Source organism: Lytechinus pictus, chromosome 19 (assembly GCF_037042905.1).
Source record: "Lytechinus pictus isolate F3 Inbred chromosome 19, Lp3.0, whole genome shotgun sequence".
Classification (NCBI taxonomy): Eukaryota; Metazoa; Echinodermata; class Echinoidea; order Temnopleuroida; family Toxopneustidae; genus Lytechinus; species Lytechinus pictus.
This window is the reverse complement of record NC_087263.1, coordinates 4,042,907-4,065,956: the sequence shown is the minus strand read 5'-3', so window position 1 is coordinate 4,065,956 and position 23,050 is coordinate 4,042,907. Positions and strand designations below refer to the sequence as shown.

The window sequence follows — 23,050 nt, the reverse complement described above, 5'->3', positions numbered from 1 at the left end:
TGATCATATCTGAACTAATATGTTTGAAAATGTAATATCAGAGATAGACATGTAGGGAGAGAGAGAAAGAGGGAGAGAAGAGAGTTGGAGAGAGAGAGGGGGTGGGGGTGTTGGGGTGCATGAGAGAGGTCCATGGGTATATACATTAAAGAGCAAGAGACAGTATTGATATTAGGAACTGATTGCATCAAAGCTGTGAATTTAGAATCTTATCTCCATCTTTTTTAATTAAACAGATTTTTAATAAAGATTCAGAAAATACTATGATTCACCCATTTTCTTTTCTCTCCCTTTCTCCCTTAAAAACCATGTATATCTATTTTTTTGGGGGGGGGATCCATGGCCCCACCCCCCTTGTATGCCAGTGCCGACTGCCACATACATTCAAAACAAATCATCACAAGTTTATCGTAGATATTGTGTGAAGCAAGCAAAACATTAATCTCGTATAATAGCGTCTCGTGACTGCATGCTGCACACTGCACTGCACAATAGCAAGTACCGGTAAATATGCACACGCAGCACGTGATGAGCTGATCAGTTGAAAACATGGCGGTCATCGTGCCCAAAGCTTTGCATGTTCTCTCCATTATATCACTAATTGGAGCGACCACTTGCTACAGATTGGACGCCCGAAACTACAGAAATTTAGGGGAAGATCCCGACGTCAACAGGAATGCGGTAAGAAATTTCATAGTTTTGTTTGAATAGCATATTTTCAGTTGGAAATGTATCGAAGTGGTGCAGATGATTGTGTAAGAAAGGCTGTGTTATGTTACGTGGTAGGTGTGTCATGGGCGAACCCCGGTGTTGTCCAATCAGAGGGCCGCATTTTCTTATGTAATTGAGCTTGGCCGTGAACCTGCCCAGCTAAGCGGGCCCCATCATGTCTGTGCATACCGGTACGTGTGCACAGACATGATTGATGGGGCCCCTTGTGTACCTTGTGATTTAACTTAAAGGAGAATGAAACCCTTGAAACCAGCTGAATCCATATCAAAGAGAAAAATCAAAGAAACATATTGTTGAAAGTTTGAGGAAGATTGAATGAATAATAAGAAAGTTATGAGCAATTGAAAATTGAGATCACTAATGCCATAGATCCTCCCATTGGCAATGCAACCAAGATCTGTGATGTCACACACGTACAACTCCCTCATTACTTTAGTACTTATTTCACTTATATTCTCACTTTTATAGAGTCTATCACAAGGTGAGGTGTTCTCTTTATGAGAGGACAAGTACAGAGGTTTCACAACATTATATCAATGATGAATCGTTTGTCATATGATTAGAATGAGCAAAAAGAGATGTTTTGGGGTACATTTTCAGTGTCCAAAAGGGGAGAGTTGTCCAGTTTTGGACACTGAAAATATACCCCAAAACATCTCTTTTTGCTCATTCTAATCATATGACAAACGATTCATCAATGATATAATGTTGTGAAACCTCTGTACTTGTCCTCTCATAAAGAGAACACCTCACCTTGTGATAGACTCTATAAAAGTGAGAATATAAGTGAAATAAGTACTAAAGTAATGAGGGAGTTGTACGTGTGTGACATCACAGATCTTGGTCGCATTGCCAATGGGAGGATCTACATGGCATTAGTGATCTCAATATTCAAATGCTCATAACTTTCTTATTATTCATTCAATCTTCCTCAAACTTTCAACAATATGTTTCTTTGATTTTTCTCTTTTATATGGATTCAGCTGGTTTCAAGGGTTTCATTCTCCTTTAAGAATAACGTGAATTTCTTTTTATTTCACAAAATTTTCAGTTGATATAATATATCGAGTAACGTGTTAGACTTAGATATTGAGGTCCAGATCTAGTGGCAGTGAGCAGAAAATATAAAAATTTGAGAAAAATAATATAGGGTCTAACAAGTTACAGATCTAAGTCCTACATGCATGATTTTCTTAAAATAAAACCTTCGCCAGTAATTTTACAGATTGAACAAAAAATGGTGTCGCTTTTCTCCGCACCCGTTCACTTGACACACTATTTGATTCAGCTACAATTTCAGTACAAGGCCAGGAGCACTGCAGAATTGGGCACTCACCATCCTTAATTGTGACATTTTGTGTAAATTGTTGAGTCCATATAGGCAATCCAGTGGCGGTGCATTCCCGCAATATTAAACAAGATGGACGACACACTTTGTCCTTCATTGAATTTCATTCCTTACAGAACTTTGTAGTGTAGAATGTACATGGATCAGTGGTGTTGGTCAGAAAATGGCATCATAAACTAGATCTACACTTTTAAAAAAGGGAAATTGAATGGGCCTGAGTGACACTATTCAGCTGGTTGTCTATTTCGAACTCTGGTTTTTGTCACAACTTATGGAGTAACTTTAGAATCCGATGTCATAATCGATTAAATGAGAACATGAAGTATAAGAACAAGGCATCACACACATGAGACATTATATTTATATCACATAGATCTGTAATCGTTACATGACATTTTAGTATTCTAAAGGTGAGCCTAACTTTTAACTGATGGAGCTGTGGCTCCGAGATGATTTTCATCAAATTTTGTTTAGATTTTTCTCATTTTCCCCATCAAACTAGCAAAGTCTCTCACATCATGTAATATAATATTAGATGATTTTCTTACATGTATGTCTCCTTTGTATCTGAATTGTTCATTATCAGTATTTTTTATTGGATATTAGAGTAAACGATTGAATAAAATCTTCGAGCTTATCACCTGGGGTAGATCTAACAAAGCCATTTGTGCATAGTGGTGATGATGATAATGATGATGATTATGATGACGATGATGATGATGAAGATGATGGTGATGATGATGATAATGATGATGATGACGATGATGATGATGACAATGACGAAGATGATCATGATGATTGAGGTGATGATAATGGTTGAGATGATGATGAGAATGATTATGGTGATGACGATAAAGGTAGACATTGAGACTCCTTGTGATTTTATAGGTCTGTCTTAACTCACAATTTGCAACATCAGTATCAACATCTTAAGCTAAAAATAAAAGTCGCCCAACCATCACTTTTATTTTTTCCCCCAGAGTGAATTAATCACCAGTAAAGGCTACCCCTGCAAAGAATACACCGTCCAAACTGAAGATGGTTTTATCCTAGGTGTCCAACGCATTCCGTACGGTCGCAACGAATCCGAGTACACGCCACGACCCGTTGTATTCTTGCAGCACGGCCTTCTAGCATCTGCCACCAACTGGTTGACGAACCTCGCGAATGAGAGCCTTGCGTACATCCTTGCCGATGCTGGTTTCGACGTGTGGCTCGGCAACGTTCGGGGGAATGTCTATTCGATGAAAAGTGTCAAGTATAAGCCGGAAGATGTGGACTTCTGGAAATGGAGGTTTGTTGTTCGAGCTTTCATGGATTATCTAGGGAGGAGTGATGTTTCAAAGAGAGTTAATTATGACTATTGGCAAAATTGAAGTTATTCCAAAGAATTTGTTCTTTACAATTCAATTGGTTATTTTCATTAAATGATGTTCAAGTCATTCCTTTCTAAGGAGAAAACTACTCATGCCTTAATGTTACATTAATTGGCTTAATGTTACATTAAGCCAATGTAACTTTAGGGACAAAAGGGAGAATTGTTTAATTAGAAAACTGTTTTTATTAGAAAAGTTATGATTTTATGTGTACAATAGTCCATTATTTTATGAATTCCATCTTTCTTCAGTATCAACTGTCGCCCCTCTCTCTGTGACCAATGACTAGCTTATATTGTATTATGCCAAACCATTTGTCTTTATATTTTTCTAGTTGGGATGAAATGGCCAAGTACGATCTTCCCGCCATGATAAATCTTGCTTTGAAGGAAACAAATCAACGAGATCTCTTTTATATCGGCCACTCTCAAGGAACGACAATCGCATTTGCAGAGTTTTCCAGAAACATTGAGCTTGCATCCAAGGTTAGTTAAAAAAAAAGATTGCTTAGATTAGTCAGAAAATAATTTGTGAGAGCAAACTCTCACTCTCAAGGCAAGCTTGATGTAGCAGCGTGTGCAGGATTTTTGAAAGGGGGGGTTCGAGTTGCATGAAAATTTGACAAGCAAAAAAAAAAAGAAGGGTTTTCACCTGATAAAAATTTGACAAGAAAAAAATTTAGGTCTTTTCGTAACAAAAAAAAAATTGACAAGCCAAAAAAAAAAAAATCAGAGGGGGGAGGGAAGGTTTGAACCCCTGTAACCCCCTCCCCCCTCTGCGTACGCGCCTGGTAGCTATCAACTATCTGGCAGCTCATGCAGAGCATCCAGCTTGATAGGGAAATCAGAAGTGATCGTTTATTTGAAGAAAAAAACGTTATATGCATGTCCTGGTCGGTATGCAAATGATTACACCACCCACTCACTATTTCGTTTGTATTTCACTAAATTAAATATGATACTCTAATGTAGTCCAACTACATGTATATACTGTGAAATTAAATTCAAGCCCCTCCTTGCACATGCGGAATCATCATTATTGTATTAAACCTGTTGTGATTTGATGAAGAGTTTCCTAATTGTCAAGTCTGAAAAAATTGAAATATTCTACAATTCATTGAAATACAAAAGAAATGCTGATTGAGTGACATCATTGACTGTCTCATTTCTTACCACTGTGTTGTGCATATACATGAATCTGTTTTCTGAAAATTAAGCAAAGATAAACAACAATACCCACGTTTTCCCAAATCTACTTTTACTGTACAAATGAGACATGGGACCCGTGTTACAAAGAGTTGCGATTGATCCGCTCAATCGCAACTATGGAAAGCCAGCAAAGTCAACATGTAAAATGGATGTTTGTTAAAAAAATTCTAGATATGAATGTATATCCATAAATTCATTGATTTCTTGACAATTTAATGTCCTTTGTTTACAAAGGACATTTTGCAAATTTCCTAGAAAAAATTATGGCACTGATGGATTTCCATAGAGTTACGATAGATTGGATCAATCGTAACTCTTTGTAAGACGGGGCCATGATGTAAAGGTGTACAAAAAGTGCTCAATATGTAAATGAAAACAGGTACCTGCTCTCTTGCACAAAGGAAGGAAATTGTTGCTTCAATTCTTATTTTCCCTTTCCTGCTTTTGTGTCAGAACAATGAAGGACTCTAAAGAAGCTTTCTAGTTTCCTTCATAGAGCAGATTCTAGATAGAGTTCATAGATATCATATCTAGATAGAGTTCTGAGGTGTCCAAAGAATTATCTGCTTGTATGCAATGTCCATGTTTTTTTCTTTCAAGCCCACTGTCCAATTTTGTGAAATGTAATTAAAAAAAAACAGTTTTTCACTCATTTCCACCAGTTTTGACTGATTATTTAACCCTGTAAGATTCAGACGTATAAAGTGAAATTTATTAGTGTATATATATGGTGATGTCAGATGATGACGATAAACAAAATTTGTGCCATTTATCTATCAGAAACATTCAAAGGCACTGGCCCCCACAATATGTATAGCTATTCCACAAATTTTCAATCCTTAAGGACATGTACTGATTTTTTATTTTGTTTGGTTTCTCCCATACCATAGGTAAAGATGATGTATGCATTAGCACCGGTAACGAGAGTGGGTAACATGACAAGCCCTCTTCGCTACCTTACGTACTTCCTCCCTGAAATTAAGGTAAGTAAACCTATTCATTTGAATCTGTATTTGAACAGCTTTTCATTTAAATTGGCAACACCATTATTCATTTTCTCTCACAAACGTTCTTGTATCTGGTATGAATATTGTTAAGGAGTTTTCCATCTTATTCATGGCTGAATTGTTTGGATCTGTATTTGAACAGATTTTCTGTCAAGTTTAGCAGGCACCAGTTCTTTTTCACTTACACAAATATTCATGTGAAAATAATATGAGTTTTCAAAAAGAATTTGTAGAAGATTTCTGTCAATTCATAACATAATTTTTGTAATATCATATTAAAAAAAATATGTTAAGAATTGGCTTGGATCTTCTACAAACTCTTTGAATTGCTATTCCTTCAAATTGGCAACACCAATATTTTTTTCTTACAAATTTCCATGTATCTTGAATAAATGTTAATTGAAAAAAGAATGTTTAGAAGATTGCCAAATTGCATGTTCATATAGGGAATTTGAACTGCTCCTTTGCATTGCTGATTTAAGGATTTTAGTGACTATTTATCAGTTGAAGAATTACTTAGCACCAAATGACATATTGATGCAATGAATATGAGCATAGTGTATGTAGGATAATGCAATTGTAAAAGTTTAGTATCATTGTATGTGTAATAAAAATTGATACCATTCTATATTTTCACCCTTCTTTCCAGTTTCTCTTCGAATGAATCCCTGCTAATCAGTGATTTTTTGAAGAAGTAGATATAGAAGGAAAAATTAATTTTATCATTGTATTTTTGTCTTCATTCTTTCCAGTTCCTCTTTGAAATCTTAGGGGAGGGGGAGTTTATGCCGAGCAACGAGTTTGTGAAGTGGTTGGCAAAAGACATGTGTACTGTAGATAAGACACTGTGTTCAAACGTTCTCTTCGTCATTTGCGGTTTTGACCAAAAGAATCTTAACATGGTAAGTCTCAGCCAAGGTTGGGCTCAATTACTTTCTTCAATTACAATAACAATTACAATTACAATTACGTAATTGAAGAAATGTTCATTTACAATTACTTTTCAATTAAATCACATTTTTTCAATTACAATTACGAATTACTTCTGTCAATTACAATTCAATTACTTTCTATAAGTTATACATCGGATCAATTATATTTTGTATGTAGCACCACCCATTTTGTGCACTTCTTTATAGCAATAGTGTCTCCTCTTTCCTCCCTATCATAGGAAAGGATACAGTTTCATGCAAGAGAGCACTATATAGCTATTAAAGGGAAAAGAGAAATATGAAATCCAGAGTAAACTGAATAATAAATTAAGTAATAAAGTAATGTAATTGAATCACTGGCGGATCTAGAGGGGGGGGGGGGGCTTAGCCGGCCCGTGCCCCCCCCCCCCTCTTGCGAAGCAAAATTGAAATTTGTAATGTGAAAATGCCATTAAAACAGAAGTGTGCCCCCTTTTTAAAGTGTAGACCCTTTTTTTATTTTGCTTGTCAATTTTTTTCGGGGAAGAAAAATTAATTTTGGGTTAAAAACCTTTTTTTTTCTTTTTTTTGGGGGGCTTATCAAACATTTTCCTCGCAAAAATGTTCCCCCCCTTTTTGGACAATCCTGGATCCGCCCCTGAATTGAATGTAATTAAAAGTAATTGACAATAATTTTAGTCAATTACAATTACTTTCCCTTTAAAAATTTCAATTACATAATTGATCAATTACTTTGTAATTGAGTCCAACCCTTGTCTCAGCACCTTATTTAGGATTGTAAATATTAGTGGAAACTGAATAGAAGGCAAGAGTTTTTATTGTGATAGATAAAGAGTTATATAAACCAGAGCTGAATCAATGTGCCAAAATCATTCATTAAATGAGATTGTGCATTTAGAATTCACCACAAAATACCATTGTTTTTTTGCGGAAGTTGAAAGCTTGAATAATATAATGGCAGAACAAATTTCATGCCATTATTCATGCCACATATTTTTGTATGACTAGAATGATAACATCTTAATAAAATTGTGATTGTCAGCTCCTTACATGTCACATGTATGACTTAAAATAAAAAGTATAAAATGAATGATTTAAGGATTAGTTATATCACATACAATTCTTACTATAATTCTGATTTTGCCACTTATCTCTCTTGATTTTTCTCCAGACTCGTCTCCCTGTATATGTTACCCATGATCCTGCTGGAACATCTGTCATGGACGTTGTTCACTATGCTCAGGTAAGCAATAAATGTTGCCAATTTGATCTGTCTAATTAATCAAGCTCCTTAAAAGAAATATTTTTAGAAAATATTCATATATATCTATATAGAGCATGACAAACCAACTTGCCCTCTTCCCTTTTTCCTTTTTTAATTTAAAAAAATATATAAAGTGAGCCCTCTTGGTGAGTTCTGGGTGTGATGCTGTAAAAGTCAGTCCTACTACTGATAATAATATGGAGTATTTCCAAAGCACTAAAGCCACATTGATTAAGTGCTCAAGGCGCTGAGGAAAAGGGAAAAAATACATGTAGAGGAAAGTGACAAAGGATGGCAATGAAAAGAATCTACTGGATGGTAATTTAAATAAATGGGTTTTAGAGCAATTTTAAAACAAACATTTGAATATATTACAGTTGTGATGTGGCAACAAGTGATACCACAGGAAAGGTCCAACATAGGTAAAAATGGCCAATCCCCCATGATTTGGAATCAGAAGATCTTGAGTCGAGGATCAACAAATTAACATTATACTCGGGCAGATCCATTGATAAAGTAAAAACTAACAATAATAAGTTTTTCAAGCTTCATGTTGTGGTTTGAGGATCCCATTTTCGAACATAAGTTACCGTATACAAGGAAGTTGATTTGTAAATGATTTAAAAGCTCTTTTCTTTTCATGACTTCATTATTCTTGCAGATGGTTGAGTCGGGCACATTCCAGATGTACGACTACGGAGTGGCAGGAAACATGGCAAGATATAACCAGGTAAGAGACTGGAAAGAAAATCTTTTATAATTGAGCACTTCAATAAAATAATCAGAATTCACTTCACAAACTGTTCTAACCATGATAATTTGAGTAATTCATATGAACTAGAAAATATGGGGAGAATAATAATAATAATTTAGGGTATTTATATTGCGCACATATCCACCTTGTTAGGTGCTCAAGGCGCTCCTATATTACCCGGCTAAGCTAGGCGTTCATAGCGCACACAGCTTTTTAAGGAATTACTTCCTACCGGAATAAAAATAAAAATAAAATAAACTACGGAAGTTCCACCTATAGCAGTCGGGGGCTTGGGGTGATTTATGCCCCGAAGTATGCACATAGGAGTGGCAATCAACACAATAGTTTTGTTGGTGTCAAAGGTCATAGAGGTCATTCTTGTGAGAACTAAATGATCTGTTTGACAGATCATTTTGAAACTTGGCTCATGTATCCCTATGTATGAATGATCTGGACCCCATTGCATAAAAGTTACTATTATGGTAACTACCATGGTAACGCTGATCAACAGCCAATAATAATCAAGGATTCCATGCAAGTTACCAACCATTGCATGGCAAAGTTACCATAATGGTAACTTTTCTACAATGGGGCCCAGATTTGATTATGGGGTCAAAGGTCATTTAAAAATTTTAGAAATATGAGTGTGTAATATATTTTGGTCTGGCAGTAGCGAAGGCATACACTTTGAATGTGCGAATCCATCTTTCTTTTTTTAAAGGGTATTTTCATTTGTATATTTTGACCCTCAGAGCACCCCGCCCCTGTACAATCCAGAAGGCATGACCACTCCGGTGTCCATCTTCTGGGGCGACAAGGACTACCTGGCCGATCCCAAGGACGTCCAGTGGCTTATACCGAAACTGACCAAAGTCATTCAGGGGAACTACCATTACGAGGACTACGATCACCTCGACTTCATCTGGGGCATGGACGCACCGAGTCGAGTGTACGCCCCCATCGTCCAAGACCTGAAGAAAAGATCCGGTAGGACGTTATAGCAGTCGGGTGTAGTATAGAGAAGATGTATTTTTACTTGGATTGGCTGGGGGGTGTTTCACAAAGATCTAAGTATGACTTAAGTCGCACTTAAATACCGACGCGTACATGATATGCAGCGCGCGATCTTATTGATAGATACGCATTAGTGCGCGTACTCATGACACGATCTGACCAATGCGGTCAAGCCTTTCGTACCGTACACAACACGGTATTTAAGTGCAACTCTAAGTCATACTTAATCTTTGTGAAACACCCCCCAGGTATGAGTGCTGAATGCTGTGAGAGTTGTGATTTTTATGTGATGTAGGTAACTCTCAAAGACATCTGGAAACCTTACAACTGGTCCTCGATCTGATACTTCAGATTCCTTCACATGTATGGAGGTGCGATAGCTCAGTCGGTAGAGCGGGGGACTCGTATTCCGGTGACCCGGGTTCAATTCCCACTTGGTGCGCTAGTGCCCTTTGGTAAGGCATTAATCCTCAGTACCAGGTCCTTCGGAGAGGACCTTAAGCCGTCGGTCCTCTGTTTGCTTGCTTACAAGCATTCATGCTTTCTTAGCAATCAGGTAAAAAATCACCACCAATACCAATTTATCTATGCCTCTCTGATTACGATGCTGTTATGTAAATGAATTGTTATATCTGTTATGTTATGCTATGTACACTGTCACAGGGCCCCATGGAAGACCAACACATTGTTGAATGGGCTTCCCTGTTTTTTTAAAACAAATAAATAAATCCCTCAGATAGGACTCAAAACTGTAGCTTTTCTGTTTTCACTTGAAAGCGAAAAACTCTGAGCAATTTTTTCGTAAAAAATCATAAAAAATATCTTATTTTTTATGTTTAAGTTGATATAATTCCCCTTTAATGCTCAAAGAGTATTCCGATGGGTACTCCATATGTATGCTAATCATTGTAGGTTGGTTTTATCTATTAATTTCCCCATTTTAGAAACTGCATAACAAAATATGCAGACATTTTCCTTCATATTTTATATTTCCCAGTGCACAAATTTGTTTGGGTATTTATTTAATATATAAAATTTGATTTTTTAAAGCATTTCAAATGCATTTCTATTTCCTAACATAATGGTACTTTATATTTACTTTGTTATTCATTCAGATTAAAAATTGATATTTTATAATTATATTTGTCAGTTTTAGTATCTTGAAATTCTGCTCTTGGAGCAAAATTCATAGTTTCACTTTTAATGCTAACTCATTTATTCTCTTATTTCAATTCATTTTATGTTCAATTTTTAATTTATTTATCCTTTCATTGTATAGTCATTATTATTGTTATTATTGTTTTTTTTTTTTGGGGGGGGGAGGGAATGAGTTACACTTAGATAGTTATAAGAGTAATGTGAATGTTATGTGTTATATGTGATATGAATGTTTTTATTCCGAGTGGCTTTGATATTCTCGCCCCCTTCTGTGGGCGATGAATACCTAAAGTCACTACAACGCGATGCCAAGCAATGCAACTTACTTATGTTAGATTTAGAATGTTTCATCCATGGAATGTGTACATATTTGTAAATAATGCTTTGACTTTTGTTTTTAGGTTTTTCAATACTTTTTAATTGTCGGACATGAGCTGTTTTTAAATGATGAATTGTGCAATAGCCTAATGCTAACAGAATATAGATTATTATCACCCGTATCAGACATCTGAGCTGGTCATTTACAAAACCGTATTTCCCTGTATTTTATTATTATCAGGAAGGGATAGGTATATTGTTTGTATTTTCCTCGGTCTCAATGCGCGCATTGACTTTGCATGCAGAGACGACGCAAAATATACCTTTGTATTTTCCCTGGTCTCACATCCGGGCCTTTGAGGATGCGAATGAAGTGATACGCTTCATAATGTTCCGCGCACCAACAATCTACGTCATAATAAAGACAACGCTGGATCTGGGCGCTTGCAAGTACGTCATAATGGTAAAGTGCAGAGCCTAGAAACTGATATCATCATGACACAACAGAACTCTATTCTTTAAAGATATCACTGTTATCATGATTTTTGCTCGAGATATCTGATTTGGATGATAATAAAAATATTGACTGCCCTTCTTTCGGGGAACATCAAATATATTGCCCTTAAAAGACCCATATTGCCCTCGTCTAAAGACTCGGGCCAATATGATTCTTTTGCTGGCAATATATTTGATGTTCCCCTCAAGACCAGTCAATATTATATAAATAGTTCGCCTCAGACTAGATTTTATTTAAAACAATGGCCCCGTGTAATGCCCATTGTTATTAGATAATTGCTTTGTCTAGTAATGTAATCATGACTGTATAATTGATATTTCATTTGTTGTCATAAAAACAGTTATTATCATACAAGGCATTTTAGCAGATAAATGAATATCATATTTTGCTCGCTACTTTCAATCCAAGACCAACGAGGTAAACATTTGCCATGTTGCCCTCCCTGGGCTTTGTCCATAGGAATCATGTACAAAAACAGAGGGCAATATTGGCCATATTTCTGCTAATGCGCAAAACTTTAGCAAGGGTTACTTCGATAAATTTGTGAATAACCTAAAATCAGAAGGAGTGATAAGCAATCAGGCATATAAATTGTTCAAAATATTAGCTTGAATTCCATATTATACAACCTTAGGTAATAATAATATTGACTCATTTGACTGGCTCTTCTTTCGGGAAACATCAAATATGTTGCCCTTAAAAGAACCATATTACCCTCGTCTAAAGACCCAGGCCAATATGATTCTGTTGCGGGCAACATATTTGATGTTCCCCTCAAGGCCAGTCAATATTATATAAATATTCTGACTTTTTAACGTTTAAAGTTTATCTATTGCAGAGTACTTAATAGATATTGAAGATTAGCAAATCCTATTTAATTCATTCAGATTGGTTGAAAATCAACTTGTATTTGATTTATTAGGTGTGTTTGATTACCTCTCTTTCCTTGTTTATAAAAAAATTAAAATTATCTGATATCATTTGCATTTATTAATTTGAATGTAAGTGAATTTAAATTTTTATGGAAATAATGATATCATATACGTGTACCTAATATATATTATGAATACAAAGTATGATGTAACAAAAATACATCTATATTGTGAGAATACAGAGCATATTAACAACAACCAAAATATCAATGAAGCGAAAAAGAAAAGCATGAATGTATGTAAATAGGAAAGAAGTTGAGATTGATCTATATAAACACAGTTAAAAAGGAACCATAGGTAATCTTGACGGTTTGGAGTGATTCTCTTATTCTATTGTGATCTGATCATGATATTACGATTAAAGGCCACCGCACACTTTGACGACCCGACTGGTCTACAACTGGTCTGCGACTGAGTGAGTGGAGATGAAAGATGAATCGCAAGGTAGTCATAAGCCTCGTCACCGCACACCTTGCGATCCGACTTCCCTTCTGTCTGCGACTCACGCATGCACTTTTTGCTTTTTGCCATATCAACTGAGAAAATGACGCTTACTACTGCTTATGCGCATTGCATATCATGTGCGCGCAGTGGCGTACCTAGGATTTTTCACAGGGGGGCAAATTCGTCCGCCAAAAAATTTGACAAGCAAAAGAAAAAAAAAAAAGGTCTTCAAGACTCGTCAGGGGGGGGGGAGTCTGCCCCCCCCCCCGTAGGTACGCTAATGTGTACGCGTTGTGCAACTCTGTCTGATTGGCTGGAAGTTGGATTGAGCTTGCGATCCAGTCATAAGGATTCAACATGTAAAATCCTTCCAATTTTCCTTGCGATTTGTCTCTGACCGGTCTGCGACTCTCAAGCTGACAAGAGCTGTGACGTCACATCTCCCCTCACTCAGTCGCAAGCCAGTCGTGGCCTTAACATACTTGATGTTTTGCATTAATCATTTTAAGAACTAGAAATTTTCACTGTGGTGGTGGAAATGCACTGCTTTTTCAGTACTTGCTCAAAAAAAATCATTGATATACAGAATATGTTGGTGCTTCCGGTGAACAATGTCATGTTTGCATAGTGTGCTATGTCATCATGTTTGAATGTAGAAAAACAGATATTCCTAATCCTAAAATTGTCTGTTTCTTGTGAATTATTTGTTCTCAACCAGACATACTAAGTATACAGTTGTACTCAAAAGTTAGTGAACCCCACCACAAAATGCACTCCTTCATGCTGAGTGTTGAATGTAGACAACAACACTACAATGTACAATGTTTTGCGAGCCCAGAAAAAACAAACTTTATAGAATGTAATATTTATCATCTGACTTCACAGTTAAATATCTAAAACAAGGCAGAACTTGAACACTTTAATATGTTCATTTTCTGGTGGGTTCACTATTTTTCAGGGTTCCCAGCCCATCAGGGAAAATTATTTACTTTTTTCCAGTCAGGGAAAAATCAGGGAATTCGGAAAATAAATACTTCAAATCAGAGAAAAATGCCTCACATGAGGGAAAAATCAGGGAATTTTGATCGGCCCAAAGGTCGAAACACGTTAGTCAGTGAGACTCTGTTAAATTTTATTGCATATCAAAACAACATCCATTGAATGACTGGTTATGGTGGTACTTATTAGTTTTACATTATTGTTTTTATACTGAAAATACATGTAATTCACTGCAACAACTTAGAAAACCTGCGAAACTGGGAATGGGATTAAATAATTATCGGGAATGTTTAAACTTCATCATGGAAAAATCAGGGAATTTAGTTTTCTTGAAAAGCTGTGAACCCTCACTTTTGAGCACCACTGTATATGATGAATGATGTGTTCAATTTTTATTTCAACTATCACAGTGTTAAGTTACTATATCTGACTCCCCTAGTCATATTTTTTATTACATTTAAATTCAATATTCTAATTCCATTCTTAGGTTATATTGTAAATGTACATTGAATTCATTTCCAATGGTTTTATTTTGTTTTTATTGTGTAACATGACAGATAATTAATTTAATTATAAATATGTATATAATATTACACCTTTGCCTTGATGGTTGATGTCTTCTAAGAATCGATGAAATTGATTGATATTAAAAGTACCAATAAATCAAGAAATAATGTTATTGTTGTATTTGTCTATGTTTGATAATGTCTTTTGTAAAGGCCAAGTCAATCTCCAAGTTGATTTTGATTAAAAAAAGAGAAAAATGTAACGAGCATAACTGGAAGTTTCATCAATATAATAATAATAATAATAGGCATTTATATAGCGCCATCTATCTAGAAATAATCTATTCCGAAGTGCAGTGTTTATTATTATTATTACCCCGGCTTTAGCTCGAGCTGCCTTTCAGCGCTCATGCATTCAAGGAATTAATCCTGCCGGGTACCCAATCTCCTCACCTGGGTTGAGTGCAGCACAATGTGGATACATTTCTTGCTGAAGGAAATTATATATAAGTGTTGCTTATTTTCACCAAATATAACCTGACCTCTATGCCGATAAGGGAGTATATGACGTCACGTACTAAATTATTCAATTAAATTTTTCTGTTGGGATGGACCTGATCCTCTTTCTTTTGTTTATTATTCATTTCTTTATTATAAAACAGCATACAAAAAAGGAAGCACAATGTGCAAAGTATGGTAAGAAATGAAATAGCCCCCCCCCTCCGTTGCATTTTCTGAAGTTGCCTAGAGATAAAAAATGAAGTAGACACTATAGTGTATCAACATTAATTTAGCATTTTTAGCCCTTTTTCCCTGCCCCCACTCTCAACTTTTTGGTGTCATCTAAAAGTTGACTTTATTGGATTTCCATATATATAAGTATTTTCCCCCAAAGTGACATTTTTTGGTTTAGTAGCCATTTCAAAAGTGTAAAGTTTTTTTGAGACGCACTGTAGATATCACATGACAGACAATCATTGCTTGACATAATGTTATTTTATTAAGAAATGAAATATTCACCATAACCATGATAATCATTAACAAGACATGGAGGCACCACTAACGCATCACCAAAATGATCATCTAAAAACATAGCTCAGTTTCTATTTGTGTAGTGGAGACGGGGAACTATTAGGTTGACAAAAGAACCAAGAGCAAATATTTTCCAAGGCGATCAAATATTGAAGTGTCGTCCTTTGTCGATGCTCTTAGCTCTATACTTCAGTACTTACCCCCCCCCCCCGCCGCCCCTCATCTCAATGTACACAACCGGCAACTCACCGACTATATGTTCATTTAGGGATATTTATTTTATGACATATATACATGCGTTGATTCCGAGGCCTGGGGTACAGGGCAAGGTCTTCACTTTCGAACGGGGGAGGGGGGGGGGCACACTTCTGTTTTAACGGGCATTTTACATTACAAATTTTTTATTGTGCCTCTCAAGGGGGGGGGGGCACTGGCTGGCCGAGGCTGTGCCCCCATCCTGGATCCGCCAGTGGTACAGGGGTATGAGACCCTCATATTGATACAAGTTGTACACTGATATTCCTTTGTTATGTAAGAATTGCTCAATATTAAAATATAATTTTGCCTTCCATGTTTAAATGAGGGGGAATGATCAGTCATTTCCGGAGTGGGGTCTTCTTTCATTCCTCTTTCTTTTATTTCTGCTCTAAGATTCGTAGATTTTTTTTTCTTTCCGCTTTCTAAGTGATAACTATTTTTTTCTTAGAGACAATTGAAGTTCTTTCAGGGAATGATAGGCCTACTCCTTTTATTAAAGCTTACCTAATTTTTTTTCTTGACAAGAAGAAATCTACCGAACAAATTCGGTTCACCTCCTGCCCCCTACCAATTTATGAAATATCAGATACGCCTCGGCCTCTAATTACAGAGAGGGTTGAAATAACATAAATAAAATATCACAAGAATCAATTACTTCTATACGTTTCATAAATCAAACAAACTGAATTGTAAAAAAAAAACCAGTCTTTTTTTAAAACCAATCTCTTATATTCTTGACCGAGAAAAATCTCCAAAACGAATTCGATTCATCTTTTGTGCCCCCATTTATGAAATACCACAGTCGCTTCTGATTACAGATTGTTGAAATGGAACAAATTATCACAAGAATCAGTTACTTGTATTCACGAAATAATAAAAATAATTATGAAAAGACGGTGGAAGGTGGGGGAGAATCTGACAAAAGAAATGTCAGAAAGACATGTAAAAAAAGGAAGAAGAAATAAAAAATATGATAGGATCTCATGCTTGACTGCAAAACTAGATCGTTGCACGAAGTGGTAATGTTACAGTCCGTTACTTGAGTAAATCATTATCTTTTAATCAAATACTCGAGCTCAGACAACAGCCCCCGGCAGACAATACAAGCCCTAAGCTTTATCATGTATGTCTTCAGTAGCGAACATCTCCGTGTGTGTTGTTGGTTACAACAAAAATTACAAGACGTTAGTTAATTACACGACATTGGTTAATTACCCCGGTTAATTACACCCGCTCCAAGCAGCGGCATTCTTCCATTGTTTTTGGATAATTATTGGTATGCATCGCACATGGTGAGTTCGCGGCGCACATGATTATGATAAATTCTGCATTGTTACTGCCAATAATGATCCGAATAAAAATGGTGCTCAAATTTTGATCAGTATTCGTGAAAGACGTTGTCATATCTGAACTAGCTGCTGCAGTCTGCCTCTTGGAAAACAACGTAGCTATTGTGAAGATATTATATATCACTGTTGAATATGTTGTATCGAGTGCTTTTGTGAACTTTGGACGGTGAAGCATTTTATAGCTAGGAGTAATTCGTAGACATTTAGAAAAGGAGTTTCCAGACAAACCCACAGAGACTTCAGAATCAGGTAGGAAGATCATTTAAATCTATATTTCTTCTGAAAATTATAAAATATTTGTCTTACCATGATATTGTATTCACAAATTACAAGTGTTTAGTTACATATAGGCATACGATTAAAATAATTAGAAGATCACGAAAAGCAACATTTGGATACAGAAGTAATGAAGCACACAAATATATATGTGGTTTTTTTGTTAAATGCACCAATTTTTTAAATATGTTTTCTCTTCCTATAAGTTTTTTTTTTAATCTACTTGAGGTGCATCTGAAATGACGTAACCGGTGACGTAAATAGAATTGAATTCATTTATTAAACTACATTGACATGTCCGTCAGTGGCGTAATGAGCGGAAAACATGAAGAGCCAAACATGGTATAGGCCTATTCGCAAGCGAGCAAAAAATTTTGGCCCTCTTAATACGAAAATCTAATTTTGATTTTTTTTCTTTTAGTGATAGATTTGAGCAATATATTTAGAAAATTATATATTATTTCACCCCTTTTCCTTTCCTCTCCTTTTTTTTCCAATTTCTCTCCAGGTGGGTGTTTCATAACGTTGTTCTTAAGTTAAGAGCGACTTTTTGAACGACTGGTGATCCTTTCTTACGCGGTATATAATTACCACTGAACATCATTCACGGCAAGAAAGAATCACAAGTCGTTCTTAAAGTCGCTCTTAACTTAAGAACAGCTTTATGAAACAGCCCCTTGTGGTTTTATTTAGAATTTCCTTTGTGTGTTTCCTTTCCAATAATTCTTCGAGTTTTTGAAATGATAATCGTTTTTAATTCTTGACAGAATAGATCGAACCTCATCCAATATGGCCGCTCCACCGTCGTCATCGCTCTCCTCCTCACAAGGCCAATTGGGCGTGGCCAGCAGTCTCCTTCACTCATTGGAGCAACAAAGGGATCACGTGGCTGATATAGACCCCGCCCTCACTGCGCAGTTCACGGCGCAGGAGCTCCGAGATCTGAGGATGGTATTTGATACATTTGATAAGAATAAAAAAGGGTAAGTTACAAATTGATTATAGAAAATCAATCTTTTTTCTGACGTGACAATTTAATTGAATTTTACCAACCAAAATCATATTTATGTTCGTTAGAGAAATTGCGATGCGCAACTGATGTTCATAATTTAATCATTTTCATGGTGAATTAGGGTGCGATACATTTTTACACATAAATGTGAAATTGATTAAAGGAAAATGAATTTAGATTCTAGGTCTGTATAGCATATTCTATGAAGTTCTGTTCTGTAACACTTTGAAATGCTTATTTCAACAAATTTACATATACATAAATTGATAGCAATGTTTCAATTTGTTTGAACTATGACCTCTAATAAGTCAGCGCCTAGGACCAATCAGGACCAGCCAGTTAGGCTTTCCAAAGTTCCACATGAAAATATTCTAATTATTGTCATTATTGTGACTTTTGAAATATATCATTATCTTTTATTCAATTTTTATTTTTAGATACATCGATGCCTTTGATCTTCGGAGTGCTATGAGAGTTCTTGGGTTTAAACTTTCTCATGAGCAAATAGATGAAGCTATAGGTAAGCTGTCAAAAATTATCAAAATTATTATATAATAAAATTATTGGCGAGTTGTCGCAGATCCAGATCCAGATTTTTTTTTTTTTTTTTTTTTTTTTGGGGGGGGGGGGGGGGGGGGGGGCTGGTCTCCATGGCCCGCCCTTAGAAGCGGGCCCCTCGTGAATTATTCACCATAGACAGCACTCCTGGAAATCTGGCAGGTATATGCTTAATAACAGAAATTCAATTATAATTCATTCCGTATCGAAAACTTTTTTTTGCTTGTCAAATTTCTCGTCGTCAAAATCACCTCTATTTTATTGGAGAACAATATTTTATTCATCCATATAAGAAAGAAAAGAAAATGAATCTTATCTCTTCAAATGTTATCCTTTTCCTTTTTCAGCTGACATTGGCAGAAGAATAGGGTAAGTACGAATAATGTGAGCTGTCACTTGAATGTTGGCATTTTATTTCAGTTAATATAATTGATTGACTTTGTTGAGAGGAAATTATTCGTTGAATAATTTCCGAACTAACGAGCACTATCGCTCAAGGCCCTGTCTTACAAAGAGTTGTGATTGATCCAATCAACCACAACTATGGAAAGCCAGCAATGTCAGCATAAAAAAAAATGCATGTTTGTTCAAAATATTTTTCATGGAAATTCATCGTACTTTAGTCTTTCTCTATACATAGGACATTGTGCAAATTTCCTTTACATAGAAAAAATATGACGATGCAGTAGAGGTTGATCGGAGGAGCATTTTTATCAACATTTCTGTCCGACAATCTTGTCAGATCTGACAAATATCCTTGATTTTGATTGGCTGAGAAGCACTGTGACTATGGTAATTGTCGGATAAAATTGGACAGCGTTTCATGAAAGGAGTTGTCGGACGTTTTATCCGACAAGTCCCTTTTATCGACAGTTACCATGGTAACACTGCTTCTTAGCCAATCAACATCAAGGTAAGTTGTCAGATCTGACAACTTGTTGGATGAAAATGTTGATGAAATACTCCTCAGGACTTGTCGGATAAACGTCTGACAAGTCCTTTCGTGAATTCGTGAAACCTTTCCCTGATCAATTGTAACTCTTTGTAAGACGGGGCCCTGGAGTTTTTTTTTTTTTTTTTTTTTTTTGGGGGGGGGGGTTGTTAGATATCGATTTCTATGAAATGATTAAAAAATATTATTGTGTTGCATGTTATATATCATAATTTGTATAAAATTGGCTTGAATATACCTGCAAAATGGGTCTACCTTTTTCGATCACAAATAAAGGATTTCGTACCAGAAAAAAAATTGACAAGCAAAAAAAAAAAAAAAAAAAAAGGGTCTTCAAGTTCGTCAGGGGGGCATTGAAGGTCTTACAGCTCGTCAGGGGGGGCAAAAAAGGTTTTTCAAGCCCGTCAGGGGGGGCAAAGATAGGTTTTTGCATGGGTTGTGACTCGTCAGGGGGGGCAGAGTGCCCCCCTGCCCCCCCGTAGGTACGCTAGTGATGCCAACTTTATAATGTTGCTCGATTCGTTCACTCCCCATTTTTTAATGCAAAAAATTGCTCGTTTTTGCGTGGAAACTGCTCCTATTAAGATCTATTTTCTTTCTCGAATTTGTTCCCAGATGAAGTGATATGTTCAGTTTTTTTCCCTGTGAATTGTACAATATGATTATTATTTTTCCTTTACTTGTTCTTGTTTCTTAATTTGTTAATTATTATGTGACCCTGACAGTTAAATATATATCCCCCAATTATTGTTTTATTATATTTTATTACCTTAAATTTGATTTGTCATTGAATAGATTATGGTTATGTTGAACAAATAATAAAATCCATGTGGAGGGGAAAATATATTCTTCTTCGTTGTCGTTGTCATCATCGTCATCATTATGATCAGTTTATTCATTATCGTGTATAGAAGAAGAACCCATGGATCAATAATATCCACCCATCCAAATCAGTATATAGTTTTCTTCAAAAAGTACAATTATTCATTTCGTAACCATGGTAACATACTGCAATATTATTTCATGTATTCTCGAATCAGGGAAGTGAGTTTCCCAGACTTTGTTGAGCTGGTAGCCCATCGCCAGGGAGACTCAAGAGACATCTACGATGAGATTCACCAAGGCTTCGATATGATGGACTACGGTAGGAAAATTAAAAACAAATTTTCATGAAACTACTTATCAGTGATTTTTGACTGACGGCTCTTGTGAGCTAATCCTCGAATATGATTGACGGATAACTGCTTTGTCAATGAAAAACAATGAAACTTCCCTAGTTGTATTAAATCTTTCCGCGAAAGGACATTAGAAATCTTAAAAATTCTTGCAAAAATCACAGCTGACAGCATGGAATGTCATACAGGAATAATTTTGCTACCGTTTTTCTTTTTGTAATAAATACAGATTATTCGAGCCATTTTCTTGAAGTGCCGATAATGTCATGGTTACTTTGAGCCACATATCAATGCAGAACGTATTTCACGTAAATATTCAGGACCAATGACGCGCGTCAGGAAAGGATTTGTCGCATGTTTTATCCAACAGTTACCATAGCAACAGTCAGACATCTGTGCTCAGCCAACCAAACTCGAGGAAATTGTCAGAGTGTCTTACGACAAATGTTTATAAAACACTTTCCTGTTGCGCGAATAACTTCGCTTCACTTAAGTAATTATTCGTGATGACGAAATAACTGCTTAAAGATTGTTCTATTATTTTATTCATTTGTTTTTGTATTTTATACCTTTTTTGTATGAACTTGAAGGGAAGAAAGGATGCCTGAGCACGGATGACCTCAAGATGGTTGCCAAGGAAACCGGGGTCAAGGTCAGCGACAGCATGATCAGAGAGATGATCGAGGAGGCAAGTAGCAGTGGTGACAACACTATCAACAGAGACGAGTTTGTTGCCATCATGTTGCAGACGAACATGTACAAGGAGTGACGAAAGTCTCTTGTCAACAAACATTGCAGAAAGACATGTTTATCATTGTGTGTGTTGCCATCGTGTGCACAAAGTGTTGACAAACGAACTAGATTTCTTGCTACAAACTGTTGAGAGAGACGAGATTGTTGCCGTCGTGTTGCAGACGAGATTGTTGTCGTCGTGTTGCAGACGAAATAGCCTCGATGTACGAAATAGCCTCGATGTATAGGCCGCCTCGTCACCGAACGTTGTAGAGACAGGTGTTGTCAGAGCTGAGTGTGAACATAATAGGTCATAGATAAAGTAGATGCTAAACACCATGACGGTTGCTACAAGCTGATGAAAAGGACGATATTTTTTGTCATCGTGTTGCAGATGAACATGTACAATTAAGAAATGACGAAAAACGTCGGTACACTCTTCAACAAACTTTGTAGAAAGAGGAGTGTCATCAATGTGTGTTGCCGTCATGTGAACAAAATGTTGACACACGAAATAATCATTCTTGCAACAGGCTGGTGATAGAGACGACTATGTTGCTGCAACGTTGCTGATGAGGATTTGCATACAATGAATACTATGCTCCCCAACAGTTGCCAAAAAAGACAACTGCGTCAACGACTGAAATGCGAAGATATCACGTGACAAGCAACCGGCGACCCTATTTCTCTCTTGTTGTTAGATAGTGCTGACAAAGACGATTTCGTTGCCATCATGTTGCAGAACATGTACAACGAATAATGCTCTTCAATAAAACTTCTAGGAAAATGATTATGTTGTTGAGTGTGGAGAATAGATGGCTCACGCCACGAATCGTTGCTACACGACGGAGGCATGTTGCCAACATATTGAATCGCGGAAATTACGTGACAAAAACATTCAGAATTGTATTTATTCTTGTAAGACGCATGTGAAGTTTCAAACTGCAGAGCAATGATGTGAACTAATGATTTAATGTGCAAATAATTATTACACATCAAAATAATAATCTACTGTTTTGTGTGATATTTTAATTAGTAGTTTTATAACTATACTTAGAATTAGATCGCCGTTTAAAGATGATTGCTAATCACGAATCTAAAATAACATTAAAATGCGCATAAATTCTAACAAATTCATATTCAATTCATTTCAAATAATAACGCGTTTCGAAAACCCCTGCCCGACATATGCTCTTA

General features: G+C 36.1%; 2 protein-coding genes across 4 annotated transcripts; both read left to right on the top strand.

Annotated features, from left to right (window-relative positions):
• Positions 1–486: 486 nt before the first annotated feature.
• On the top strand, positions 487–14,682 carry LOC129283161 (gastric triacylglycerol lipase-like). Of its 2 annotated transcripts, XR_010296593.1 has the most exons (9): positions 525–681; positions 3,061–3,374; positions 3,791–3,941; positions 5,555–5,647; positions 6,424–6,573; positions 7,775–7,846; positions 8,529–8,597; positions 9,374–12,308; positions 12,387–13,206. XR_010296593.1 is itself a non-coding variant. In XM_064113873.1 (8 exons), the coding sequence occupies exons 1-8, from the start codon at positions 550–552 to the stop codon at positions 9,620–9,622; spliced, it is 1,230 nt and encodes a 409-aa protein (XP_063969943.1). In that variant the 5' UTR covers positions 487–549; the 3' UTR covers positions 9,623–14,682. The 2 variants fall into 2 exon arrangements, 1 of the variants encoding a protein (XP_063969943.1); XM_064113873.1 differs by having other exon boundaries at positions 487–681; positions 9,374–14,682.
• A 2,185-nt stretch (positions 14,683–16,867) lies between these two features.
• Positions 16,868–22,860, top strand: LOC129282568 (uncharacterized). 2 transcript variants are annotated; one of them, XM_064113793.1, is made up of 6 exons: positions 16,868–17,397; positions 18,197–18,407; positions 18,874–18,956; positions 19,342–19,363; positions 20,987–21,090; positions 21,712–22,860. In XM_064113793.1, exons 2-6 carry the CDS (start codon positions 18,214–18,216, stop codon positions 21,888–21,890), a joined length of 582 nt encoding a protein of 193 aa, XP_063969863.1. In that variant the 5' UTR covers positions 16,868–17,397; positions 18,197–18,213; the 3' UTR covers positions 21,891–22,860. The 2 variants fall into 2 exon arrangements, with proteins under 2 accessions (XP_063969863.1, XP_063969864.1); XM_064113794.1 differs by having other exon boundaries at positions 16,927–17,397; positions 18,192–18,407.
• Positions 22,861–23,050: the final 190 nt, after the last annotated feature.

Coding starts and splice junctions, on each gene's coding strand:
- LOC129283161 (XM_064113873.1), top strand. CDS start 550: ATGGCGGTCATCGTGCCCAAAGCTTTGCATGTTCTCTCCATTATATCA. Junction 682..3,060: donor CCGACGTCAACAGGAATGCG/GTAAGAAATTTC, acceptor TTTTTCCCCCAG/AGTGAATTAATCACCAGTAA. Junction 6,574..7,774: donor ACCAAAAGAATCTTAACATG/GTAAGTCTCAGC, acceptor ATTTTTCTCCAG/ACTCGTCTCCCTGTATATGT.
- LOC129282568 (XM_064113793.1), top strand. CDS start 18,214: ATGGCCGCTCCACCGTCGTCATCGCTCTCCTCCTCACAAGGCCAATTG. Junction 18,408..18,873: donor TTTGATAAGAATAAAAAAGG/GTAAGTTACAAA, acceptor TTTTATTTTTAG/ATACATCGATGCCTTTGATC. Junction 18,957..19,341: donor GCAAATAGATGAAGCTATAG/GTAAGCTGTCAA, acceptor TTCCTTTTTCAG/CTGACATTGGCAGAAGAATA.